Below are 25,111 nucleotides of genomic sequence, written 5' to 3'. Positions count from 1 at the left end.
ATATTGCTTATGGCAAAAATAGTCTGTATATATAGAAAACAAAATTTGTCGATATATAACACAGGATAACTGCAACACAAATGGAAAAACAGGTTCTGTAACTGGCTTTTAAAGAAAAATCCCTTTTATTAAATACTTGTAATAAAAAAGAAAAAAGCAACTTGCATGAGATCCATATATATATACACATGTATCAAATTTAAACTCTACAATTAATGATAAGGTCTAGGTCACAGCCACATAATAACATTACAAATTGGCATTTAATGCATTGACAACAGGCCATAGCATTCAATTCTGCCAAGGGGTGAAATTGCCCAAAAACAGCATTCATTATAAAAAAAAAAAAAAAAAAAAAAAAAAAAAAAAAAAAATGACCACTTCCTTTATGTAAGTTTTATTTTTAAATGTATGTTGTATTTATATATATATATATATATATACTGTATATATATATATATATATATACAGTATATATACTGTATATATATATATATATATATATATATATATATATATATATATATATATATATATATATATTTGGGGTTTTAAAAAATTGGCAGATGTTACCCTTATGAATTACATACACGATAAAGCCGCATTTAAATAGTACATCTTCAACAATAAATAGTATAACAAAATGTAATACAATAAAGCAGTGATCTTCAGTCATAAGTAATTACAAGTTTTATACCAAGTGTCCATCCTAAGTCCTATTCAGACAAAAAGAGTTTCGTATGGGGGACGTCTGTAATCATTTTAATACATTTCATTAAGGATAAAACAATTACACTTGAATAAAATGAACATAAGTTTCAGGCTCTACTCCCACTCTACTTAACTTGTGTCTTTATTGTGAACTGCAGATCTGAATTGCAATAATGCCAATTAAGCTTGTTGTTTCTCTTAGGGTGCTTAAAAGTATTGTTATTCCTTTAATTTTAACATTTTATGACTAGTTATGCTGGTAAGAGTCCTGGTGGGTCTGGCTTCTCACTGGGGGCAATGCAGTAACACACCCCAGACAGGACACCAATCCATCACAGGGCACTGGGCACCCCCTCCCCAACCCAGACTATTTTAGCCATCCGTGTCTGTATCTAGATGCCCAACAGGTTGATAGCACTGATGGAGATTCAAATTATTATTATTATTCATTTAATCTAAAAAAAAAAAAAAAAAAAAAAAAAAATCAGGAGAGGACCAGCCAGAACAGATTTAATTACCACAAGCCGATTTTGTTGGACTAAATCACCAGCATAAAAAAGACAAATCTCCACCTAAGGTCTTAAAGAAAATCTAAACTCCTAACTAGCCAAAATGACCACTGTCCCATGTACCTTGTAATGGGTGCAGTTCAATGAGCACTTTATATATGGGCACAGCAAATACACCATTGAAAAGCAGGAATTATACAGCCATACCACAATGTTAACGTACATTATAGTACTTTGTAAACCAATTACTTAATAACTGAAATTGCTCTATGTATATTTGTGATCCAGAAGATTTCCAAAGATTGCACTATTTTACTTTTTTTGTGGGAAGAAGGGGGTGGGGGTAAAATGTTTCAAACATTAACACACTAGGAACATCTACAAAAGATGTATAGATCTGTATCATGGCCCGTAGTGTATTAAACCTTTGGATCAATGTTCCAATCTAATCTACTGGGATATTTTATACCTGCATTGTATGTGATTTTAAGCAGCGATACAATAATCTGATCAAAAAGATCTGCAGGAAGTATCATCACATTTCACATGCAGTTTTTTTCCCGGGAAAGTCAAAACACACATACATGGCTGAATTGGACAGTGAGCACATCCAACATGAAGTCACCCTGGATCCCCACGTAAATGAAGCCCTGACCGAATTAGACTGAAGACGATGATTTGATGAAATAGGTTTAATATTTAGCATTAATTAAGCTTTAAATATTTCTCAGATTGTTGAAAATCACTCAGATGCTTTAAAAAAAACAAACATTAATTACAAATAAGAATTTAAGAAAAGCAAATAGACCATGAAAACAACTGGAATGCATTTTACAAACGATCTTTTTTGTGTTATGTTTTTCATCTCTGATGTCCCACCATAAAAATAACTATAATAGTGGAACATAATAATACTTATTCTAGTATTTTTTGATTCAACATAGAATAAAAATATAGCATAATGATACTGATTTGCTGAGAAGCAATGGCTACATGATTAGTGTAAAAGAGAGGTCGGGAAGGTTGTTTCTACGTTTGCCAAAGGCTTGTTTTTTTTATTCACAAAGGTTAAAATATAAAAACATCTTGGGAAATCCTTTCTTGACTCCCCCAGCAATGACACCTTGTTCTGGTATATGTATTTACATCCTGCATATTGGTGTTCTCTTAATGCCAGTTTCCACCAGCACCTGCCAAGTTGATGACGTTCCGGGTATCTCGTACACAGGAGTATTCAGGTACCCTGCTCACTACGTCCTCCGAATCATGACTGTTTCCTGCTGGCACAAAGATTTCTGTCAGTTTAACGGTCCAGATGATACCATGCTGAACATGGCAAGGACACAAAAGCAAAAAAACAATCATAGATAAACATAAATGCAATGTGAGCTGGGCCACTAGGAACAAAAGATGAAAACATAAATGAAGTCTTACAACTGTTCACTGTTGCAGACATAGTCTACAAGGTCTGTGACCCCCAAAAGATCATCCTCATCCTCATCCTGCTGTGGCGTCTCCTGGGAAACAAGGCCGTTGGCACCAGGCGTTGGCGTGCTGCTGCTTTTATTTTCAATTTGAGTAACAGGAGTAGGGTCAGCCCCCGATCCCTCGAGGTTTTTTACTGGGCTCTGTCCGTTAGTTGGAGGCGCCTCCGCTCCGTCGTCGGCCTCCTTCTCTGTGCTTTTTTTCTCCGCCTCTTCCTCCTCGCTGTCATCCGAATCGATTCTGTTTACCCGCTTACGCACGGGCCGATCGTCTTCATCGGACTCGTCTGAATCGCTGCTGTCATCGTCCTCCTCAGACTCCCTCCTGCGCTTGAGCGAAAGACGCTGCCGTTGTTTCCGAGATTCCTCTAAAGCCAAGTCCCTCTTCCGCTTTTCACTCGCGCTGCCATCTCCATCAGAGTCAGCAGAGTGGAAACTCGCTGCAGAGTGACAATGCGGGAAAAATAATATTTTAATTCTAATAAGGATAAAAAACAGAACATTTTGAAGCCTCATTTACTGAACCTTTGAACAGGAATAATGAATGGCCGAACAGCCTAGCCATTGGAAGGTGCACTTTTCAGTGCTGGTCCCAGGGCCAGATATAAAAAGCAAAAGTTGCGTCAGAAAGGGCATCCGGCGTAAAAACTGTGCCAGGTCAGAATGATTCACTGTGGCTACTGTTAAAGGGCATTGCTAATAACATAATGCAGATCAGGCTTGATTAACTTTTTCCAGCTACAATGGTAACTAGCAAACTTAACTAGTTCAACTGTGTGCAAGTATTGTAAAAATACACACAGCAAGCATGGTATTAGCTACACCTATCTGATCCATCCATACATTGATTTTATAAGCTTCACCTTCTGTACAGATAAACTTTGGCTTGTGGGTCAACAGTAGGCCTTCTGTTGCTCTGTACATGGACCTCATGGACCACTATTCAAAGTTGCCTTAATGTAATTATTTATCCATAAGCTCTCAATCAATAATTTATGACACTTGTCGTCAGGTACTTACTTATTTAAACTAGGGATGCATCAATACCATTTTTTCCCAACCGAGTACAAGTACAAGTACATGTATTTTTGTACTTGCCGATACCGATACCAATACCTATTTAGAATGATGGAGTTAATGAGTTAATGGAGTTAATGAGTTGGAGGTTAATAAATATTTTTGCAAGGTTGCTGTTTTGTTGTTATGTTTTGTAGAGAACGATCAGGTCATAAATACTGTAAAACGTGTGTGTGCCGGTGTATTCTGATATAAACTATATTATCCCCCCGTCCCACCTGTTTACACTCCTCTCCTGCGTTTCCCCTCACACCGTATCCTGCGTTCTCATTGGCTGTTCGACATGTCACTCATTCCCAGTCGCACATCTCAGATCAGATAGCTGACATGCTAGAAAACTCGATCCGGTCGCTGAGCGCTCGGCAAGCCGGTCGGATCGAGTTGTTGGATAGTTCACACTTAGCGATCGAGAGCCGAGTCTTGATCGCCGAGCGAACGCCGAGTTGCTCCCGTGCCGGCAAATCTAGCGCCAGTCGCCGAGCGAAAATCAGAGCAAAGATCGTGTAGTGTGAACCAGGCATAACGCAGCAACGTGCACTAGGCACACGGTATCGGATGTTTAGTATCGGAGCCTCGTTTGCGAGTACAAGTACAAGTTAATGAGCGCTTTGCCCGATACCAGTATCGGTACTCATGCATCTCTAATTTAAACCTATTTGTTTATGTGTACAGATTTAAAACAATTCTTTGTATTGGAGGGTTTTTAAACCCTCAAACATAAAAACCTCAAGACAAAAGAAGCTGAAACCTACTATCACTTCCAGAGCTTGTTAGACGTCTGTGCTTCTTGGGTTTAGTGCCTGCCTGGGAACCATCAGACTCAGATGCCTCGCAGTAGTTGACTTCCTTCTTCTGGCTTCGGTGGGAACGACGTCTGCGCATGTCTAGATCACTGTCGCTGAAATCACTGGAACCCTCAGTCACTGCGCGTACACACACACACACACACACACACACACACACACAGACAAATACAAAAAATACACACAAATCAACAGAGAACAGTGAACTACTAAATGATACAAGTGTTTCATAAAGCTCTCAATTGTTTACCAACTTTATCTGAGTATTTAATTCATTATGAAGTGCTTACACTCCATAATTAAGTTAAACAATTTAATAGTTCAATTAAAATTAAATCAGGTTGAAGCTATATTAAGCCATCCATGTAAAAGTCTCTGATTGGTGCAAAAATATGCAAAAGAATCTGGTGCCTTCTGGCAATAAAACATACAAAACATACAAAAACATACATATGCCTACCAATATATGAACCAAAAACTACACTCAACTGCTTAAGTGTGAAAATGATGAAGTAAAGCCAACAGCCAACCCCCCCATCCCCCCCCCCCCCCCCAAAAAAAATACACCTTTGCCAGAGAGCTCATTACCCATTTCTTCTTCTTCCTCCTCAGTCTCTTCAAGCTCTTCATCATCAGAGTAGCCCCTGGGTCTACGTCTCTTGCGTTGTGGTCGTGTGTTTATTCGCTTTGCAGGTTTCCAAGATCGCTTTTTTTTGGCCGGTCCATCGCCGTCACTGTCAAAGTCGCTGTCACCCAAGGACTGAGCCTCAGTCTCGTTATCAGATGCCACAAATTCGTCCTCATCGCTACTGCAAAAATGCATTCAGAAACAAAATAATGAGACATGAGAAGAGAGATGTGCAAATCAAGCAGCCTGTATGAAATGTAAAGGGGTGCTTCAGTTACAAGACCAACAAATACAAGCTAAAAAAAAATATTAAGTATAAAAACGTGACAGTTTGTGGTAAATTTGGAAATACTACACTGTCTATCATGTACTGTGTACAAAGGGGCAATACCAACCCATCAGAAAGTACTGATTTAAAGTTGAGCACTTATGGGCTCTAAATCCAGAATTAAACCACTTCATTATTTTCCTGTTATGTTACTGGTGGGACATTGTGGACAGAAAAATCAGCGCCACAGAACTCTCCATGTAAGAAGCATTAATAGACAGCCAGGGAAAAAACAAGAGCAAGCTAGGGAGAAAGCTAGATGGTATTATGCTGAAGCAATAGACCCTGAGAGAATTATGAGTGTGTAAAAACAAAGAACATTAAGTAATGCTGGTCAGACTTTTTTGCAATAGTTTTTGGAAGCAAACATTCATTTAGATTTACATTTGCGGCATTTAGCAAACGCCTTTATCCAAAGCAATTTACTGTACTGTGACAGTATACAGTCTGAGCAGAGGGGGTTAGTGGCCTTGCTCAAGGCCCCAACAGCAGCAACCTGGCAGTTGTGGGGCTTAAAATATTTTCCATCATATTTTCCAAATAGCTCAATGCAACAGTTCTGCCTGTTGTACCTGTTGCTGAGACGGAACTCTTCCTCACTCTCTTCTTCTTCCACGGTGCTGTCGCTGTCCAGGTCATTAAGGCGTCGCCGCTTTTTCCTCCGATGTGCCGCATTCGGCCGCCTGGGTCGCCCATTCTCCTTTCCTTCCTCCTGTAAAATGGTGGATATGTCCTTTCCTCTGTGGCCTGTGATATTGGCCATGTCCTTCCCTCTACCTGCTCCTATGAGGAGAAACATCGCTTGCTTTATCCAAATTTCCTCACAATGTTGTCATCTTTGTTTGAAATGAATAAGACTGGTAAGGAAACTGATAAGATATGAATTCTGAGGACCAAAAAGCACTTTTTAAATTATATTAACCTACATCAATGCAAGGGCTAGTAGCAGCTTTCAGTCATGTACAGTAAATTATAAAGTTTATTTAAATCAAAATACAGAAATGTGTTAAAACATGTAGCAGTGAAGAACAAGCTTATTTTTATGGTTTACCACTGCTTTATCCTGGTCAGGTTCATGGCAGTAATACACCACAGAAAGGATGTCAATTCATCTCTAGGCCTCGCCCATCCACCCTCCTCAGACGTCGCCATGTATCATGTATGTATCTAGATGCCTGATAACGGCCTATAGCACAACTGGGCATTCAATATCTGGATCCCAGTGGTAGTGGGCTAGCATAGTTTATTGCTGCATCATCCGAGCGCCCATAAAAGCTTAACCTTTATTTATTTATTTTTAATGTAATTTTTTTATCACTATCCCTTATATTTTTTCATGTTATATTATTGATTTGCACGACAGTTGTGTTGGATGTTAAACGTTGACCTTTTAATCATTTATACAGTATTTGATGTAATGTACAGTATATGTGTATTGCCTTTTCAAACTTTCAAAACACTAAGTATTGGGAAAGTTATTAATTATATATACTAACACATATCATTATCAAATAATTTGAAAACTATCTTTTCTGATTTTTTACGACATCAGGACCCATGTTGCTGTGTGGCATCCACACTACCAGCTGCTGTACAGTGCTGCTCACATCTCCTGATGTAAATATGTTACATTTTAAGAATATGTTGTAATAGTTACAGAGATTGATATCAAATGATAAAACTGAATTATTAGAATTATTACCCAGTCCAAGAACTGTATACAAAACCATAACAGTTGTAATAAAAGAAATCTAAAATTAGTGCATTTTACCTCCTCCCTCAGCCTCTTTAATATCTTCTTCAATTGCTTCTTCGATGGCTTCATCAAACTCATCGAACCTAAACACAAAAATGATAAGACACAGAAAAGTGTTAAACAGCCAGTACAATTAAAGCTGAAGTATTGCTAATAGCTAATAGTATTGAAAATCAACCACTAGTTACCACCGAAAGGCAGTTGTAGCTTAGTGGTTCAGGTACTGGAATATTTAGAAGGTTGCTGGTTCAATCCCCTATAAGGCCAAGCTGCCTTTGTTGGGGGCCCTGACTAAGGCCCTTAATCCTCAATTGCTCAATTATAATTGTAGGTCGCTTTGGATAAATGCATTTGCTATCTATCTATCTATCTATCTATCTATCTATCTATCTATCTATCTATCTATCTATCCATCTATCCATCTATCCATCTATCTATCTATCTATCTATCTATCTATCTATCTATCTATCTATCCATCTATCCATCTATCTATCTATCTATCTATCCATCTATCCATCTATCCATCTATCTATCTATCTATCTATCTATCTATCTAAATGCTGTGAATGTAAACGTAATGTAAATTAAATCCAACCCCTTTTCCTTGTTGTTGGCCCCAAGTGTTTTTATACTTACAATGCCTGCTGGACTGCTTAAACGTCATTCAGAAAAGCTACAGAATATATAATATACAAACATATTAATAATTTATTAACTTATTAGATCAATATCAGATTAATACATTTTTAAAAACGTAGTTTTCCAGGACTGTGAGAACCTGTGAATTTTTCTTTATTTCATGTTTCATCACTGCCTTATCTTATTTAGAGGCAAGGTGGGTCCGGTTTCCCCAGAATCACTGGGCGTCTACATGTCAATACAGCCATGCATGTCTTTGTAGATGCCCAACCAGTCATTAGCTCTGTTGGGGATTTGAACACTGGATCCTAGCAGTAGTGAGCAAGCCTAACCTAATTTAATTAATACTACTGTTAAGCTTATGTGGGCAACAAAAGCCTTCACTTAAAAGTAAGTCAAAAAGTGACATCAGTAGTAATAAAACTGACAAAACATAATAGCATGGGTATACAAGATATACCTGTAGCTTATACATTTCTTTGCTCTTGTTGATCTTCGGCCCCAGCTCTTAATCTTCTTGACATCCTTCTTCTCTTTCACCACCTCTTGCTCTTTTTCTTCCTCTACCTCGACCTTTTAAAATAAAAAAAACATTTAAGATTGTCAGGTATTGTGAACATGCATCATGTGACTATTAAACAACTCAAATATGCTTACAGAAGGTGTGATTATATTCTCGACGCTAATGCCGACATAAACCAATCGCTCCTTCCTGAAAGACACAAAATCATGTTTAAGATAGAACGACTGCAACAAACCTGTATCGAATAACACTAACAAAACATGTGGGACATTATGTCTCTAACTCGTTACCTTCTCTCAGCACGATCTTTCTTTTTAAGTACCGCATCCAGATTCAGTAACTGCTCTTCCAGTTTGTCACAGAGCAATTTCTAAAAAAATAATAATAATAATAATAATAATTAGTGACAGCCCTAGAGTGGGAGGTCATGTTTCAGTTCATTGATTGCATCAATCTGGTCTGTGACTTACATGTTGGCAAGGTGGACAGAACCATTCACCGTCGGGGATAATCATGAGAGGAGGCCGGAGACAAGCTGTGTGATAACCACTGTCACATGAGTCACACAGCAAAATCTGAAAGGAATAAGTGAGAAAGTCTAATGTTATCTTACATATAAACATATACAATACAGTGAAATCCTCTTCCTTGCAAATGAAAGAGTGCAGGTAGGGCGCCTTGTCTGAGGAACCATTATAGGCTGCTTGGCAAAACTGAGCTACTTAACCTAATCAATAATGGAACTAGACTAGGGTTTAAGGGGACCAGTGCTTTATTCACTACACAGTAGTGGTGCTAATGAATAAATAATGAGTTTGTGTTGTTGAAAGAACATCATACTTGAATGTATTAGTCTATACCATAGACCAGCGGTCCCCAACCTTTTCTGCACCACGGAACGGTTACATATAAGATATAATTTCACGGCCCGACGGAGGCGGGAGTATTTAACCTTACTGCTCACAAATGATTGAAAATGAGCTTTTTGTCAGCTGTAACGAAACTCTGCTCCCACCTAGGGGGAAACTGCTTTTCTATCGATCTCTAATTATTTATTTTTTCTGTGTGGCCAGGACCTTCAAATATTAAACCCTATTGACGATACTGTATCAACAGTTTATTCACAAATGTATTTAAGTTTATAAAAGAGCACTCTGCAGCATCTTAATTTGTTTTTTCTATTGGTGAATTAAATTATATTGAAGAGCTACGGAGCCACGACAAGTTGATCCAGGATGAGGAAACCTCCTATCTGTAATGCAAACCCGTTCTCACCTTTTTATAGGGGTGTAACGATACACTCTGCTCACGATTCGATTCGATTCACGATGCTGAGTTCACGATTCGATTTTTTCACGATTTTTTCTGAAGTGTAAACTGCACATTTTCTTGTACATTTTTAAGCAAAAAAACTTCAGTCCCCTGCAATTTAAAGGTAATTACCAAGAACAGAGTACTTTACTGTAACCTACTAACAGGTTTACCAAATTTAAGTTACTTATCGCCATCTTAAATTGAAAATCAAAGTAATCAAACAAGCTCATTGAGCTGAGCTGAGCATTTAAACATTTTTTTTTCATTACATGTAAAATAAATTACTAATGTAAAAACATTTTATTAAATGTTTATTATTTCAATGGCTTTATTTATATACTCAACGTGGAACAGAGTGCCACAACAATAAAGACCCATCTCAATTAGACAAAAAGGTCTGATTGTGTATATTATTTGTGAATTTGCATCTACAGTGGAACAACACAACATCAACAAAGCATCACTCAACAAAATGTAAATGAAAATGTGCAAAACAAAAAGCAGCATCCAGGTGACAGTATTTGTAAGTATTTAGTGAAGATTGACATTCAGAAAAACCAAGGAGCTCATCTCTGAGGGGTTGATCCCGTTTCTCCTTTCTGTTATGATCTGCCCTGTTTTAGAAAAGATTCTCTCTGAGGGGACAGATGTTGCTACAGTACACAGTGACATGGATAAGATGTGGGTAGACTGAACACTTGGTCTCCCACCAGCTCAGTGGGTCTGAACTTTACTGTTTCCTGTCACTCATTTTCCTCACCTTTCCAGCGTGTAATGTCTGGCTACGTAAAGCACGCTGTAAAAAGTTCTCTCTTTCTCTCCCTCCTGTTCGTGTGCACACTGTCCGTGTGTGTGTGTGTGTCTGTAACCCCGCCCCTCCTGCTCAGTGTACAAAAACGCATTCTGACCAATCACGTGCGGCTTTAACAGAAAAAAACCCCGGAAAAAAACACGAGTCGGCTCCCGTTCACTTTAAAGAGCCGACTCTTAGAGCCGAATTTTGTTCGCGACCGATCCATCACTAATAAATTACAGAATGCACGTGCAATAGTACAATCGCGCAGATGTCCACGATGCACATCGCTACATTTTTGCATCGCGATGCATCGTTACACCCCTACCTTTTTACATCGTATAGTTGGCATGATGTATTTTTCTCACTTTGTCATGTTGGATTTAAGGTTAAATTAAACAGTTCAGGGTTATGTAAAAAGTGAAAAGCAGTTTCTCTTTGTCCTGTCATTGGTGGCGCTTTGAAAAGGTCAGCGGCAAACTGTGTCAAAGTTCATTCAGACTAAACTTTGAGCGCAACGGCAAGCGGTAAAAAACTAGCAGCAAAGCAGCAAATTAACAAGGTAGGGGCCACCGTGTCACTTCAATTACAGGAGTCAAACAAAACATGCAAGTTAAATTTCTAGACATACCAGCTCTGGGTGGTTGGGTAGGCCACAGTGTTTACAGGGGTCGTCATTTGGAAGGTCTTCATCTGAACATGAGGTAGATGAATCAGAGCTGTTCCGCTGCTTGTTGCGGTTCCTCCTTCTCTTTCTGGTTCTTTCGTACTTGTAGTCCTCATCACTGTCATCCTCCTCAGTTTCCTCTTCCTCACTCGAACTGTCGTCTTCATAATCGTCGTCATCGGAGGCTTTCTTTTTACGTCGTGTGCGGGTGTTGGACCATGACGTTCTTTTTCGACGTCTGCCCTGCTTTAAAAGTTCAAATTAAGGTTATTAAAGAACTTTATGTTTTGGTTGACTGAATTCAACTTAACTGGTAATCAACTAAGCCAAAATGTAAAGGAACCCTTGGCATACCTTCTTTTTAGTTTGACCCTCTGGATCATCCTTCTTCTCCCTTGGTTTCTTCTGCACTGTAATTTCTTCTTCCTCTTTTTCATCACTTTCCTCTTTTTCCTTCTGAGCTGAGGGTGTGACCTGTTTTTTGTCCACCTTCCGGTCTTGGATTTCTGCTGCTTTGGCTGTTGGTTTGCAAATCCTTGGTGACCGTCTTAGACACCTTCCTTCGCTTGCGTCAGACTCAGAGTCCCCCTTACCATCTACTCGCTGTAGCTCTGCTTTTCGTCTGCGAGTAAGGCCCTTTACCCTCCGTCTTGATTTTTGCACTGCCACGTTATCAGCTCCTCCTTTACTCGTTGTTGTTTCGGCCTCGTGATTCTTCTCAGGTTTATTTTCTTCTGTAGCTTTATCAGTAATGCTCGCCTCCTTTGAAATAACTTTCTGTTCACCATCTGACTGGTCCTTTTCAGACCTATTAGAATTTGATGCTTCCATGTTCTCCTCAGGAGGCTTTTCCTGATCATCTTTCTTGCTAGGGGTTTCTTTCTGAGATTCAGCATTACAATCCACTGAGGAGGCATCACAGGTTGGACCTTTCACAACTGACACCTTGTGTTCTTTTATTTCTTTTGATTCTGAAGGGACATCCTTTGTCTCCTCCTTGTCCACTACTACTTCTTTAAGAGGCTCAGTATTGGAGTCTTTGGCTGACAAAGGATCAATCATCTTTTTCAAATCATTTTGTTTCATATTTTCTTTTTCCTGGTCTGTAGATTCTACCTTAGTAGCTGATGGATCAGTTTCTTTTGAGAATGAGATTTTAGCTGATTCAGAAGCTTCCTGCTTTGGTGACATTTCTTGATCCCCTTTTGTAACTTCAGTTTCCTTCTTGGAATCATGTTCGTCCACTTCCATGGGTTGTTCTTGGCTTGTTTGGCTTTCATCTTTTGAAATGCTGTCCTTCTTTTGGTCAGTTTCTTTTGAGCTTTGATCTGTTTCTTGTGTGGTTGTACCTAATACTGTACCATCAGATTTTAAAGACTCTTTGACTGTGGAGTCTTTAATCCTTTTTTCTTCAAGTGTTGATTTAATAACTGAAGGTTTTTCTTCAGTGTGAGAGACAGGTTTCTCTAGTTTTTCAGATGTAGTTGAGTTTTCTGAAGACTTATTTTCTTCTTCTATTAAAGCATCATGTTTATGTTTGTCCTCAATGGCTGGATGTTGATTCTCTTCATGAAGCTTTAATGTACTTGAATTTTCTGAAGATTTATTTTCTTTTTCCTTTAAAGCATCATGTTTATTTTTGTCCTCAATGGCTGGGCGTTGATTCTCTTCAGGAAGCTTTGATGTACTTGAATTTTCTGAAGATTTATTTTCTTTTTCTTTTAAAGCATCGTGTTCTTTGTTATCCTCAATGGCTGGACGTTGATTCTCTTTAGAAAGCTTTGATTCTTTAGGAAGCTTTGATGTACTTAAATTTTCTGAAGATTTATCTTCTTTTTCCTTTAAAGCATCATGTTCCTTGTTGTCCTCAATGGCTGGACGTTGATTCTCTTCAGAAAGCTTTGATGTACTCGAATTTTCTAAAGATTTCTTTTCTTTTTCATCTAACGCATCATGTTTATTTTTGTCCTCAATGGCTGGACGTTGATTCTCTTCAGGAAGCTTTGATGTACTTGAATTTTCTGAAGATTTATTTTCTTTTTCATTTGAAGCATCTTTGTTGTCTTCAGTGGCTGGACATTGATTCTCTTCAGGAAGCTTTGATGTACTTAAACTTTCTGAAGATTTATTTTCTTTTTCATTTGAAGCATCTTTGTTGTCCTCAGTGGCTGGACGTTGATTCTCTTCAGGAAGCTTTGATGTACTTAAACTTTCTGAAGATTTATTTTCTTTTTCTGTTAAAGCATCGTGTTCTTTGTTGTCCTCAATGGCTGGACGTTGACTCTCTTTAGGAAGCTTTGACTCAGAGGCTGATTCAGTTTTTTGAGGTTCCTCAGTAATTGTGTTTGATGGTTTGTCAGCAGGACTGAGCTCTGTTTTTGTGTCTTCAGCAGTGGAGGACTTGTCTGCCGTTCGGATATCCGTATTGATGATGATTTTTTCACTCCTCTGATGGGAGCACTTAGATTCTTTAGAGCCCTGGGAACTTTCTTGTTCTTTCTCAGTCTCGTCCGAGTGATCCTTTATTTTCTGGTCTTTGCCATGCTGCCCTATTTCTTTAGAAGATAGTATGCCCTCATTCATTATGACGGACACATTTTCACTTGGAGGTTTAGATGTTACTGTGGTCTCAATTACTGTAGATCTTTCAGGTACTTCCTTGTTGGGGGGATTTGAACCATCTTCTAAATCCATGCTAGATGATGCATCTTTTGCCAGCTGCATTGCTTCAGTTTTGGATGAGATTTCAGTTGATTCAGAAGCTTCTTGCTTTGGTGGCATTTCTTGATCCCCTTTTGTGACTGGAGTTGCCTTCTTGGAATCATGTTCATCCACTTCCATTGGTTTTTCTTGGCTAGTTTCTAGGCTTTTATCTTTTGAAATGTTCTCCTTTTGATTATCTTGCTTGTTTTCACTTATTTCCTGAACTTTAGAAACATCAGTGGTTGCTTCTTTTTGCTTTATCTGTGATTCTTTCTTAGCGTCAGGTGAGACATCCCCGTTGAACTTATCACTGCTCAATCCGTTTTCATTCCTGGAATCTGGAACTTGTTTTACAGCTGGATTACGCACTATAATACTGCTGCCAGTGCTAATGGCGTCAAAATCCTCGCTTCGCTTCATCTCTCTCTTTTTTAAAGGGATTTTAGCCTGCTGGTCGTTCTTTATAGCTCTCTGTATTTCATCTGCAGACTTATTCCTCACCACCTCTTGTTCTGAAGGTAATGGACCATTGTTCTTTTCCAAAGGTATCTCAGATAAGCTCTTCTGTGCTCCATCTTCCTCCATGGGCTCCTCTTTGACTGCTTTAATAATAGTTTGATTAACTTCAGCTTTTACTTCTTTAATTTTTTTGCCGTCTTCTTGCAAGTCTTTTACCTCTAAAGTTCCTTTCTTTACAACTTGAGATTTTCCAAAATCCTCATCAGTTTCAGTTTTGGGAGATGCATCTTTTGATTTATCTTTATCTAATTCTTTTTCTTCGTTATCCTCCCCTAAAGGACAAAGAAATAAAGGTTATTGTCAAAAACTATTCAAACTATTTCCAACCTATTTGGAATATATTAACCCACAATTCAGACAGCAAAGGTGCCATAATGAGGATAAAGGATGTTTAGGTTAGAATGATTTCAAGGGCATTGATCCAAGCAGGCCAATAAATAATGTGCCATTTATATTGTAAGCATGTGAGTAAGGAGAACAAGTATTGAACCACTTTTTAGTTTGTTTTTTTAACTATTACTAAAATTATTAATCGTTTTATTATTCGTGCATAAATCCACTGATTATATTCACTTAACACCTATAAATACAAACAAAAATGTATGTATTTATAATCATATAACAATATGTTTAATATTCTGAGGACAAATAATTTTCAATCACATTACCATTTTTGTTTATATAGCAATTACAGCTTAACAAAATCTAAACAACATTAATGTGTTGCTTAGTGCAGTAATCCCTGTGACCCTGTCAAAATGCTCCTTCACCTGCACCATGATTTGTACACAAATATTTTTAATATAGTGAGAACATGTTTAATTCTCTCAGACTGGCTTTTCAATCTCATGCTGATAAATGAAGTTTTGGTTTGCATAGCTTTGTATGTTTTATGTATATAAATTCCAGCTGGATATATGCACTGGTGGTATATTAAATAACATACCAACCAGCCTAAGTACTTATTTCCCCTTACTTTATATTTGTTGCACTGATTGCCACTAACTGAATACAACGGAAATATAAAATTAAAAATTAAAAAATTAAACCACTACCATCATCCTCTTTTTTCTTCTCCTCTTCGTCCTCTGGTCTCGGGCTGTTACTCGCTGACCCTTTCTCCTCATCCTTTTTGACAAGCAGCGAGGGATCAATCTGAGTCTTAAGCAGTCCAAGGATCTGAGCCAAATCGTCTCTGTTCCTGCATAGAGATAACAGATTTCAATAAAAATCTTAAGTATATTATATCACAAACTTGATTTATTATAACTGTGACAGAACAAACAGTCCAAACATTTATTTATTAATATAAACTATTGGTCTAGACTTGTGCTATTCAATCAGACAAACATACACGTGGACAATTAAAAGGTCAACTTTACATCATGTTGTCCACTGTATACAATATTACACTATGCCAACATAATACCATTGATCTTGGCGCCATCTTTCGGTAAAGCGTTGAACTGCCGGACCAACAAAAAATTTTGCTAAATTTCGAAGCAATGTACATTTTTTTCCTGTGGCCGTAAAACTTTAATTCTGAAATCATTTTGAATTATGAATTATGAATTATGAAACTCCAAAAAACTAACTGCTCCAATGTAGGTCTGATTATAGTATGGCACCCCAATGGAGCAAATTGATGATGCAATCGTCAAGTTATAAGCTTGTTAAATGATGGCCAATTACTCAAGCTTCTATGAACAGTGGCTATTAAAAAGTGGAGAGTGGCCAGTGGCCAGTGGAGAGAGGTGCTGCAGCCGGCTAGCCCTAACAGCCAAACTGTGTAAAATTTAGTGTGGCAACAAGATGTTTTCTCATAGACAGTGTATGTTTTGTTTAGATTAATGTAGATTTTGTCAGTCATCTGCAGGCATCAGTGTTTTCAGCACAGTCACATGACTTTTACAACTACGGGATTTGATAGAGAAACGTGTCAAAACGTTGGGAAGCCCAGGTAACCAACCAAATCCAGTTCTAATAAAACCTATCCTAAAGAAAGCTAGCTGGGTAACTTGCAGGTACACTGGGTATTTTGACAGTCTCAAAATTATTCTACATTGAAATGACGACAAGAAAAAGCAAAAATGCAGGAAAATCAATTTACATCAAGATATGGGAACAGTAGTTTATTTTTTCTTACCAGATGATAAATACACAATGATGTTCTATTTTCTCATTTTAAGTCATAATAAACCTTGTATTGAGTTGGTTTGATTCCACACATCTAAACCTAGAAGAACTGTTATCCATCAGATGCATAAGACAAGTACTTTTGAAATCAAGGCAGCTGAAAAGTGGATGGTCACTGTTCAGCTCTGTTGGGTTTTTTCACATCGTTTCTGATATTTCATGAATACTCTGTTTGTTTGTTTATTAGGATTTTAACGGTTTAATGGTTACATTCATGACAGGACCGGTAGTTACTCATTACATAAGGTTAATCAGTTCACAAGGTTATCTCGAACACAGTCATGGACAATTTAGTATCTCCAATTCACCTCACTTGCATCTCTTTGGACTGTGGGAGGAAACCGGAGCACACGGAGGAAACCCACACGGACACGGGGAGAACATGCAAACTCCATACAGAAAGGACCCGGACCGTCCCACTTGGGGATCGAACCCAGGACCTTCTTGCTGTGAGGCAACAGTGCTACCCACTTAGCCACCGTGCCGCCTCAATACTCTGTTCTTATAAGCAATAATGCTAGGTCACACATACCTAACGATACATTTCCACGATGAGCCATCTAGATCATCCTGCTCCTCCACGTAGACCCGTACGTTATGATCCTGATCGAGCTGGAACCAATACATGAGACCATCCTTGTCTTTGCCGATGGGCTGGAGGCGCATTTTATCAGGATCTTCTTCATTGATGGCAGTCTTGAACTTTACATTCTCATCAAACTGGCATTCACACAAGTACTGAAAACAAGGACGATAAAGATAAATGATAACATTTTTGTGTAATAACTTCAGTCTGGGATTTCCTATGAGTGCACAGTAGTATTAGTATGGCTAGATTTATTAATTACTATAGAATTACATTACTATAGAACATGAAAAAAATAATTATAAATAGTAATAATAGACCAGTAACTGACAAGTTTAATATGTTGTAAAAAGGTCATTAAAATGTTAGTGATTTTGTTTAGCTTTTCCAACAGCTTATGTTCAATAGTTACATTTTGTGCTTTTACGTCAAATTAATTTAAATAACAACTTTCAACTTGATCAGTCTGTTTTAACACAACGCCAACATATCAGTACTGTCCTGCTGTTCAAAATGCTTATCCTTAAGGGCATGACTGACTGTGTCAGGAACAGTCTTAGAACATGAGCTGCATCGGTATAATTTTACTGACCCACAAATGAACTTTACTGGCCCAAAATGAACTATTACCTGTTGACCTTTTTGGTATAAAATATTTTAATATATTAATATTGATATTGTTTACATTTATAAGACGTTTTGAATGATGGGTTTGGTCATGTAACTGTTGTATATTATTGTTACTACATTCCGGCTACATACACTCAGTAAAGCTTGAATACTGGTGAAATTTGCAATAAAACAGCAACAACAATTAATATGACTTCCACCAACATCTTCCAATACATGTTTATAATCCTGCAATCACTGATAATTCTTTAATTCTATTTCATAAAATGACTACAGCTAGTAACCCTGTATTTAACTACACGCCAGGTTTTCAGTCTACAGTGACCTGACCTTACCTTAAGAATTCCAGTCTTACACTCCAACGTCAACTCCTGATAGCCCTTTTTTTCAAGTTCCCATGCCCATGTGGTGTTAAACTCCTGACATACCTATGATCACAGCATAAGCAGGCAGTAGTTATTGAGTTATTATCACTTCCAAATAAACAAAACATTCTTTCCATTAATCATCAATACAGTAATCATTTACATAAAGCAGGTAAAATATATATTACTAAACAAAAACGTGGAAAAAAAAATGTATATACAAAAACTTTTATGAGCTATGTTTTCCTTTGATAAGACTTTAAAAGAGGTTTACCCTTATAAGGTACTTCTCCCATCTGTCTGCAGAAACAGATTTGCCTATTTTCCGCAGCAACTTCACATGCAGGTCTACCAACAGCTTAGGAACTGGATTTAGAAGAGAGAAAAAATAAAATAAGTTTCTTAAAAACACTAAAGAGATGCACAGTTTAATTTTAGCCTTGAGCAATCAATTTAACATTCACCTAAAACATTCTTTCCATTAAATGGTACACACATGTTAAGAGCCATTTATCAACATTTAGGCACACGTAAAAATAATTACATTTACATTTCCTTTGGAAAAATGACCAAACTGCTGAAAGTTTGGCTAACATGTGACATGGTTTTAATGCTACAGCAGACTATTGTTGCTGATTACATGCATCCCTTAATGGCAACTGCAATCATAATAAAGTGTCATGTTGTAAAGCACAAGTGATCTAATCATAATAATAAGTTAGTGTACTTATATAACCTCCCGAGTTACCAGATCAGAATCCAACAGAGCACCAGTGTTTGTTTGTTTGTTTATTAGGATTTTAATGTCATGTTTTGCACTCTTTGGTTACATTTATGACAGAAACGGTAGTTACTCATTACACAAGATTCATCATTTCACAAGGTTATATCGAACACAGTCATGAACAATTTAGTATCTCCAATTCACCTCACTTGCATCTCTTTGGACTGTGGGAGGAAACCGGAGCACCCGGAGGAAACCCACACAGACACTGGGAGAACATGCAAACTCCACACAGAAAGGACCCGGACCGCCCCACCTGAGGATCGAACCCAGGACCTTCTTGCACAGAGCACCACTGAATGTGTGATTTACTACTTTCAATAAAAACAGTGCAAATGATTCATCTGTTTCATACACCATGCAAGACTGGTAATGACAAACAAAAGTCAAATAGATGAAAAATGTCCAACAAATAATCATTTGCTTTACTTCTTTATCTTGGGTAGATCATTGCTCCTAAAATATGTACTAACTGCGCTTATCAATAAACATGAGCTCACAGACCCAAGCTGTATTATTAAAGGGGATGACGGGACTCTTCCTCTCTAATATCAAACATGGCCCAACCCAGATGCTAGCTACAGGTAGCCTGCATAATAACAGCAAAGTGTGCCCTGGAACCTGTGGTCTGTAAACTGTAAAACACATGTGTGTGCCACTAAGAGCTAACATCACAAATGTCTACAGAAACAACTGATCTACCCCAAAATATCTACACAAAACAGACAAGTAAAAGACTTGAGATACCTAAGGAGACTTGTCTGCAACTTAAATACATTTAAATGTCATTGATTCTAAGACATTTGAAGGCATAAATGCTTTATTTTATGTGCTTCATATACAAATGAACAGTTTACATACACTTGTATGGGACATATACACCCATCATTTACATTTACATTTTCGGCATTTAGCAGACGCCTTTATCCAAAGCGACTTACAGTACAGTTACAGTATACAGTCTGATTGTATACCAATTGAGGGTTAAGGGCCTTGCTCAAGGGCCCAACAGCAGTAACCTGGCAGTGGTGGGGCTTGAACCAGCGACCTTCTGGTTACTAGTCCAGTACCTTAACCACTAGGCTTAACCACTAGGCTACGGTATGTGCTGGTATGAGTGGATTAGAAACAGCAATGCTGATGGAGTTTTTAAACACCTCACTGTCACTGCTGGACTGAGAATAGTCCACCAACCTAAAATAACCCGCCAACAGCGTCCGTAGGCAGCATCCTGTGACCACTGATGAAGGTCTAGAAGATGACCAACTCAAACAGCAGCAACAGATGAGTGAAGAGATCTACAAAGTGGACCATCTTGGTAGGAGTGTCTAATAGAGTGGACAGTGAGTGGACACGGTATTTAAAAACAGTATTACATTCTGTATTACTGTTTCCCAATTTGAATTATTTGGAATTATTACAGCTGGGTTCACAGAAAAACAACAGTCCCAGCCATCACTGTAATCACACGACTGCCATTGAAACTTTATAATGGATAAACAATATTTATCAAGAAAAACAATATTTATACAGAAATATAACATGCATTAATACATATCAATTATAATAGCTGCTCTGATTAGCTTATTCAGTTTGTTTACACGTTGTTTACAGATGTGCAGTTGCGCTGCTGCAAATAGAACCTTTTACTGAAATTAAAACCCTTTTAGACACTGAATTAAAGAGTCAGTATTATTTTATTTTATGTTTTAATGCATTGGTGGAAAAAAAACGCCAAAAAACAAAACGGACATTTAAACTACATTGCTCAGTGGAAGTTTACACGCTCTGCGCATGCGCGAACCTCTTCTTTGCCAAATTACAATTCAACTGAAAATAAACTGAGCATATTAGCTCTTAGCGGCCCACACAGCTTCATTTCTTCCACTTTACTGCGTTCAATCTCAAAAATCAGCAATAATGTCACGTTCTGTGTTAATATGTGCCACTAAACTGTTTCTCTGTGGTGTGTGTGGGATATAAAACGCAGAGCAGATAATAAAAGGCAGGCACAGGATCAATCCTCCGCCACACAAAGCGCTACTGATACGCTAAGAAACCTCAATCAAAACCCAAACAAAGTTTAAAAACTACACACAGGTCAGGGTTTCATCCCCACCCGACCCCGAGAGAGCTCCTGACTGTGTATTAGATCGAGTACAGGCGAGTGAAAGCACACAATAAAAGGAGAGCTGAGCAGCAGCTGTGTTCGTACTGAAGACATGGAGGTGTGAGATGTTGCTCTCAGTGCTACAGCACTACAGTCTTACCTGAGCTCGTGTCCTGCAGGTAGCGCTCCAGCTGAGGGAACGTGAGCTCCGGTAGATCCAGGAGAGTCCCATAGCGCTCCAGAAATGAACAAATGACGGCAAAGCTCGGGCACAATCCCGATGCAGAAGCCTCCGCTGCTGCCGAGGCAGCCATTTTTTACGATGGATGGGCAGGAGACTGTAGGCTGGAGGACCGAAGAGTCCCCACAATGCACCGCGATCAGGAGGCTAGTCGCACAAAGGCTGTGCGTTTTTTTTTTCTCCCACTCGTATTCGGACAAACCTCGCCCCCTGCATTAAACTGCGGTGTGTTCATACGTCATTTATTTGTCACATACATAGACATATTTTATTATTAAATGTTTTATTAAATATTATTATTTTATTATTTTGTTATTAAATATTTTATTAAATATTATTATTTTATTATTAAATATTTTATTAAATATTATTATTTTATTATTTTGTTATTAACAATTTTATTATACTGTACAGTATATTATTATTTTATCATTTTGTTATTAAATATTTTATAAAATATTATAAAATATTATATAAATTATATAAAATATTATATATATTATAAAAACTAAAAATAGAAATATTTTAAAATGTAAAAGTGAAGAAAAAAATAGGAAATTTGAAATAGAAAAAAGAAACTTAAAATATATTTTAAATATAATTAAAATATAATTAAAATATTATCTTAAAATAGAGCAATTTAAAGAAGTGAGCCAAGTGTGCAAATCAACCATAACATTAAAACCACCTCCTTGTTTCTACACTCACTGTCCATTGTATCAGCTCCACTTACCATATAGAAGCACTTTGTAGTTCTACAATTACTGACTGTAGTCCATCTGTTTCTCTACATGCTTTGTTAGCCCCCTTTCATGCTGTTCTTCAATGGTCAGGACTCTCCCAGGACCACTACAGAGTAGTTATTATTTAGGTAATGGATCATTCTCAGCACTGCAGTGACAATGACATGGTGGTGGTGTGTTAGTGTGTGTTGTGCTGGTATGAGTGGATAAAACACAGCAGCGCTGCTGGAGTTTTTAAACACCTCACTGTCACTGCTGGACTGAGAATGGTCCACCAACCAAAAATGTCCAGGCAACAGCGCCCTGAGGGCAGTGTCCTATAACCACTGATGAAGGTCTAGAAGATGACCAACTCAAACAGCAGCAATAGATGAGCGATCGTCTCTGACTTTACATCTACAAGGTGAACCAACTAGGTAGAGGTGTCTAATAGAGTGGACAGTGAGTGGACACGGTATTTAAAAACTCCAGCAGCGCTGCTGTGTCTGATCCACTCATACCAGCACAACACACACTAACACACCACCACCATGTCAGTGTCACTGCAGTGCTGAGAACGATCCACCACCTAAATAATACCTGCTCTGTGGTCATCCTGTGAGAGTCCTGACTGTTGAAGAACAGGGTGAAAGCAGGTTAAAAAGGTATGTAGACAAACAAATGGACTACAGTCAGTAATTGTAGAACTACAAAGTGCTTCTATATGGTAAGTGGAGCTGATGAAATGGACAGTGAGTGTAGAAACAAGGAGGTGGTTTTAATGTTATGGCTGATCAGTGTATATAAACGGTATAGACTACAGCAGATCAACACACATATCCTCTTCTTGGATACTTTTCATTTAATGCTTTTTATAAAAAGCAAAACACATCTGATTGATCCATTAATCTATTTGAGTCTGATCTTTTTACACCTAATGTACGTTTAGAGAAGCCAATCCACCCTTCGTACATTGGGAGGAAGCTCAAACAGAAACAGTAAGAATCTAACAAACTCCTCAGACACAGTAACTAGAGGCAAGATAAAGATTTTATTATAAAATTTTTCTTCCCAAGTTTTATTTTATTGTAAGAATACTTAATCATATATAATTAGATATAGTAGGCCTAATGATCAAATGACTGATGAATAATTCTCATTTATTAATTCATTAACTCAAGTACAGGGTTGATGGCAGCAGCGTAGAATATTTTAGTACTTCAAGATTACAGTGCCCAAATCACATAATACAAATTCCAATGTATTAAAATAATAATGATAATAATGATAAAACATTATAGAGCAGAATTGTATCCAAAAATGTAAGTTAACTATAAAAAACATGGTCATTTGTTAATTTTTTTTAGTAAACTTTAAATAAGTTACACTGGGTAGCACTGTCACCTCACAGCAAGAAGATCCTGGGTTCGATCCCCAGGTAGAGTGGTCCGGGTCCTTTCTGTGTGGAGTTTGCATGTTCTCCCCGTGTCTGCATGGGTTTTCTCTGGGAGCTCCGGTTTTCTCCCACAGTCCAAAGACATGAAAGTGAGGTGAACTGGAGATACAAAATTATCCATGACTGTGTTTGACATTAAAATTATGAACTGATGAATCTTGTGTAGCGAGTATTTACCGTTTCTGTCATGAATGTAACAAAAGTGTGTAAAACATGGCATTAAAATCCTAATAATAAATAAATAATTTACATTACATCAATCCATTTATCATTCATCTATGAGTGACTAAAAAATTTATACTAAATTTTCATCCAAATGAGTGACTCTAAAAACTTTATACTGAATTTTCATCCATCTATCAGTGACTCTAAAAACTTTATACTAAATTTTCATCCATCTATGAGTGACTCTAAAAGCTTTATACTGAATTTTCATCCATCTATCAGTGACTAAAAACTTTATACTAAATTTTCATCCATCTATGAGTGACTAAAAGCTTTATACTGAATTTTCATCCATCTATGAGTGACTCTAAAAACTTTATACTAAATTTTCATCCATCTATGAGTGACTCTAAAAGCTTTATACTAAATTTTCATCCATCTATGAGTAACTCTAAAAGCTTTATACTGAATTTTCATCCATCTATGAGTGACTAAAAACTTTATACTAAATTGTCATCCATCTATGAGTGACTCTAAAAACTTTATCTTAAATTGTCATCCATCTATGAGTGACTCTAAAAGCTTCATACTGAATTTTCATCCATCTATGAGTGACTCTAAAAGCTTCATACTGAATTTTCATCCATCTATGAGTGACTCTAAAAGCTTTATACTGAATTTTCATCCATCTATGAGTGACTCTAAAAACTTAATACTAAATTTTCATCCATCTATGAGTGACTAAAAACTTTACACTAAATTTTTTAACAAATAATCTCAGATCAGATCCTGGGTTCAGTTCTGGCCTTTAGTCACTATAATGAGTCTGGCATGTTCTCCTCTGACTACTTCAAAACGCGTCGCGCCGCTGGTGTAGTGGTATCATGCAAGATTCCCATTCTTGCGACCCGGGTTCGATTCCCGGGCGGCGCACGTGTTTTTAATTTGCCCCAAATCGTAAGTGTGTTAGTTGCCCTACAATGGTTTATCGCCCTGCCCTTGGTAATCTGCATGTCTAGTTAAAACAGAATGAACGAATACACGAGTAAATACGTTCTGGTCTCTTGTCACTGTCTGTTATGAGTTTGGCATGTTCTCCTCGACGTCCGCATGAGTCTCCTCAAGATACTAAAAACAAACAGAAGGTGGATTGGCTATTATAATTCCCCCAAAGCGTAAGTAAATGTGTGAGTTAGTTGCCCTGCGATGTTCATAGTAATCAGCATGAATAAATACGTAAATAAAAAGACAACACAAACAAAAACTGTCTCATATTGAAACATACACAGCCGTTCAGTTTCTTGTGACTTCATGTTAAACACAGTTTGTTCTTCTATGTTTATAAAGTCATCTTTAGTACACTTCTTTAGTCTCTTCTCATCAGCATCTTTGTGCTTCTGT

General features: G+C 37.6%; 1 protein-coding gene and 1 non-coding gene across 5 annotated transcripts; one reads left to right on the top strand and one right to left on the bottom strand.

Moving 5' to 3' along the window:
* Positions 1 to 551: 551 nt before the first annotated feature.
* rsf1b.1 (remodeling and spacing factor 1b, tandem duplicate 1) lies at positions 552 to 21,440 on the bottom strand. 4 transcript variants are annotated; one of them, XM_063013746.1, is made up of 17 exons: positions 21,287 to 21,440; positions 18,507 to 18,598; positions 18,203 to 18,295; positions 17,184 to 17,389; positions 15,511 to 15,656; positions 11,588 to 14,727; positions 11,198 to 11,479; positions 8,930 to 9,034; positions 8,750 to 8,829; positions 8,594 to 8,648; positions 8,397 to 8,509; positions 7,312 to 7,379; positions 6,113 to 6,323; positions 5,173 to 5,393; positions 4,534 to 4,704; positions 2,655 to 3,144; positions 552 to 2,497 (listed from the first exon to the last, which is right to left on the bottom strand). In XM_063013746.1, exons 1-17 carry the CDS (start codon positions 21,438 to 21,440, stop codon positions 2,485 to 2,487), a joined length of 5,640 nt encoding a protein of 1,879 aa, XP_062869816.1. In that variant the 3' UTR covers positions 552 to 2,484. The 4 variants fall into 4 exon arrangements, with proteins under 4 accessions (XP_062869816.1, XP_062869817.1, XP_062869818.1 ...); XM_063013747.1 differs by having other exon boundaries at positions 11,198 to 11,476; XM_063013748.1 differs by lacking the exon at positions 552 to 2,497 and having other exon boundaries at positions 2,651 to 3,144.
* Positions 21,441 to 24,572: 3,132 nt separating this feature from the next.
* Positions 24,573 to 24,643, top strand: trnag-ccc (transfer RNA glycine (anticodon CCC)). The gene has a single exon. It is a non-coding gene; the product is annotated as a tRNA-Gly (tRNA).
* Positions 24,644 to 25,111: the final 468 nt, after the last annotated feature.

This window comes from Trichomycterus rosablanca, chromosome 18 (assembly GCF_030014385.1).
Source record: "Trichomycterus rosablanca isolate fTriRos1 chromosome 18, fTriRos1.hap1, whole genome shotgun sequence".
Classification (NCBI taxonomy): Eukaryota; Metazoa; Chordata; class Actinopteri; order Siluriformes; family Trichomycteridae; genus Trichomycterus; species Trichomycterus rosablanca.
This window is presented reverse-complemented; position numbering and strand designations above follow the sequence as displayed.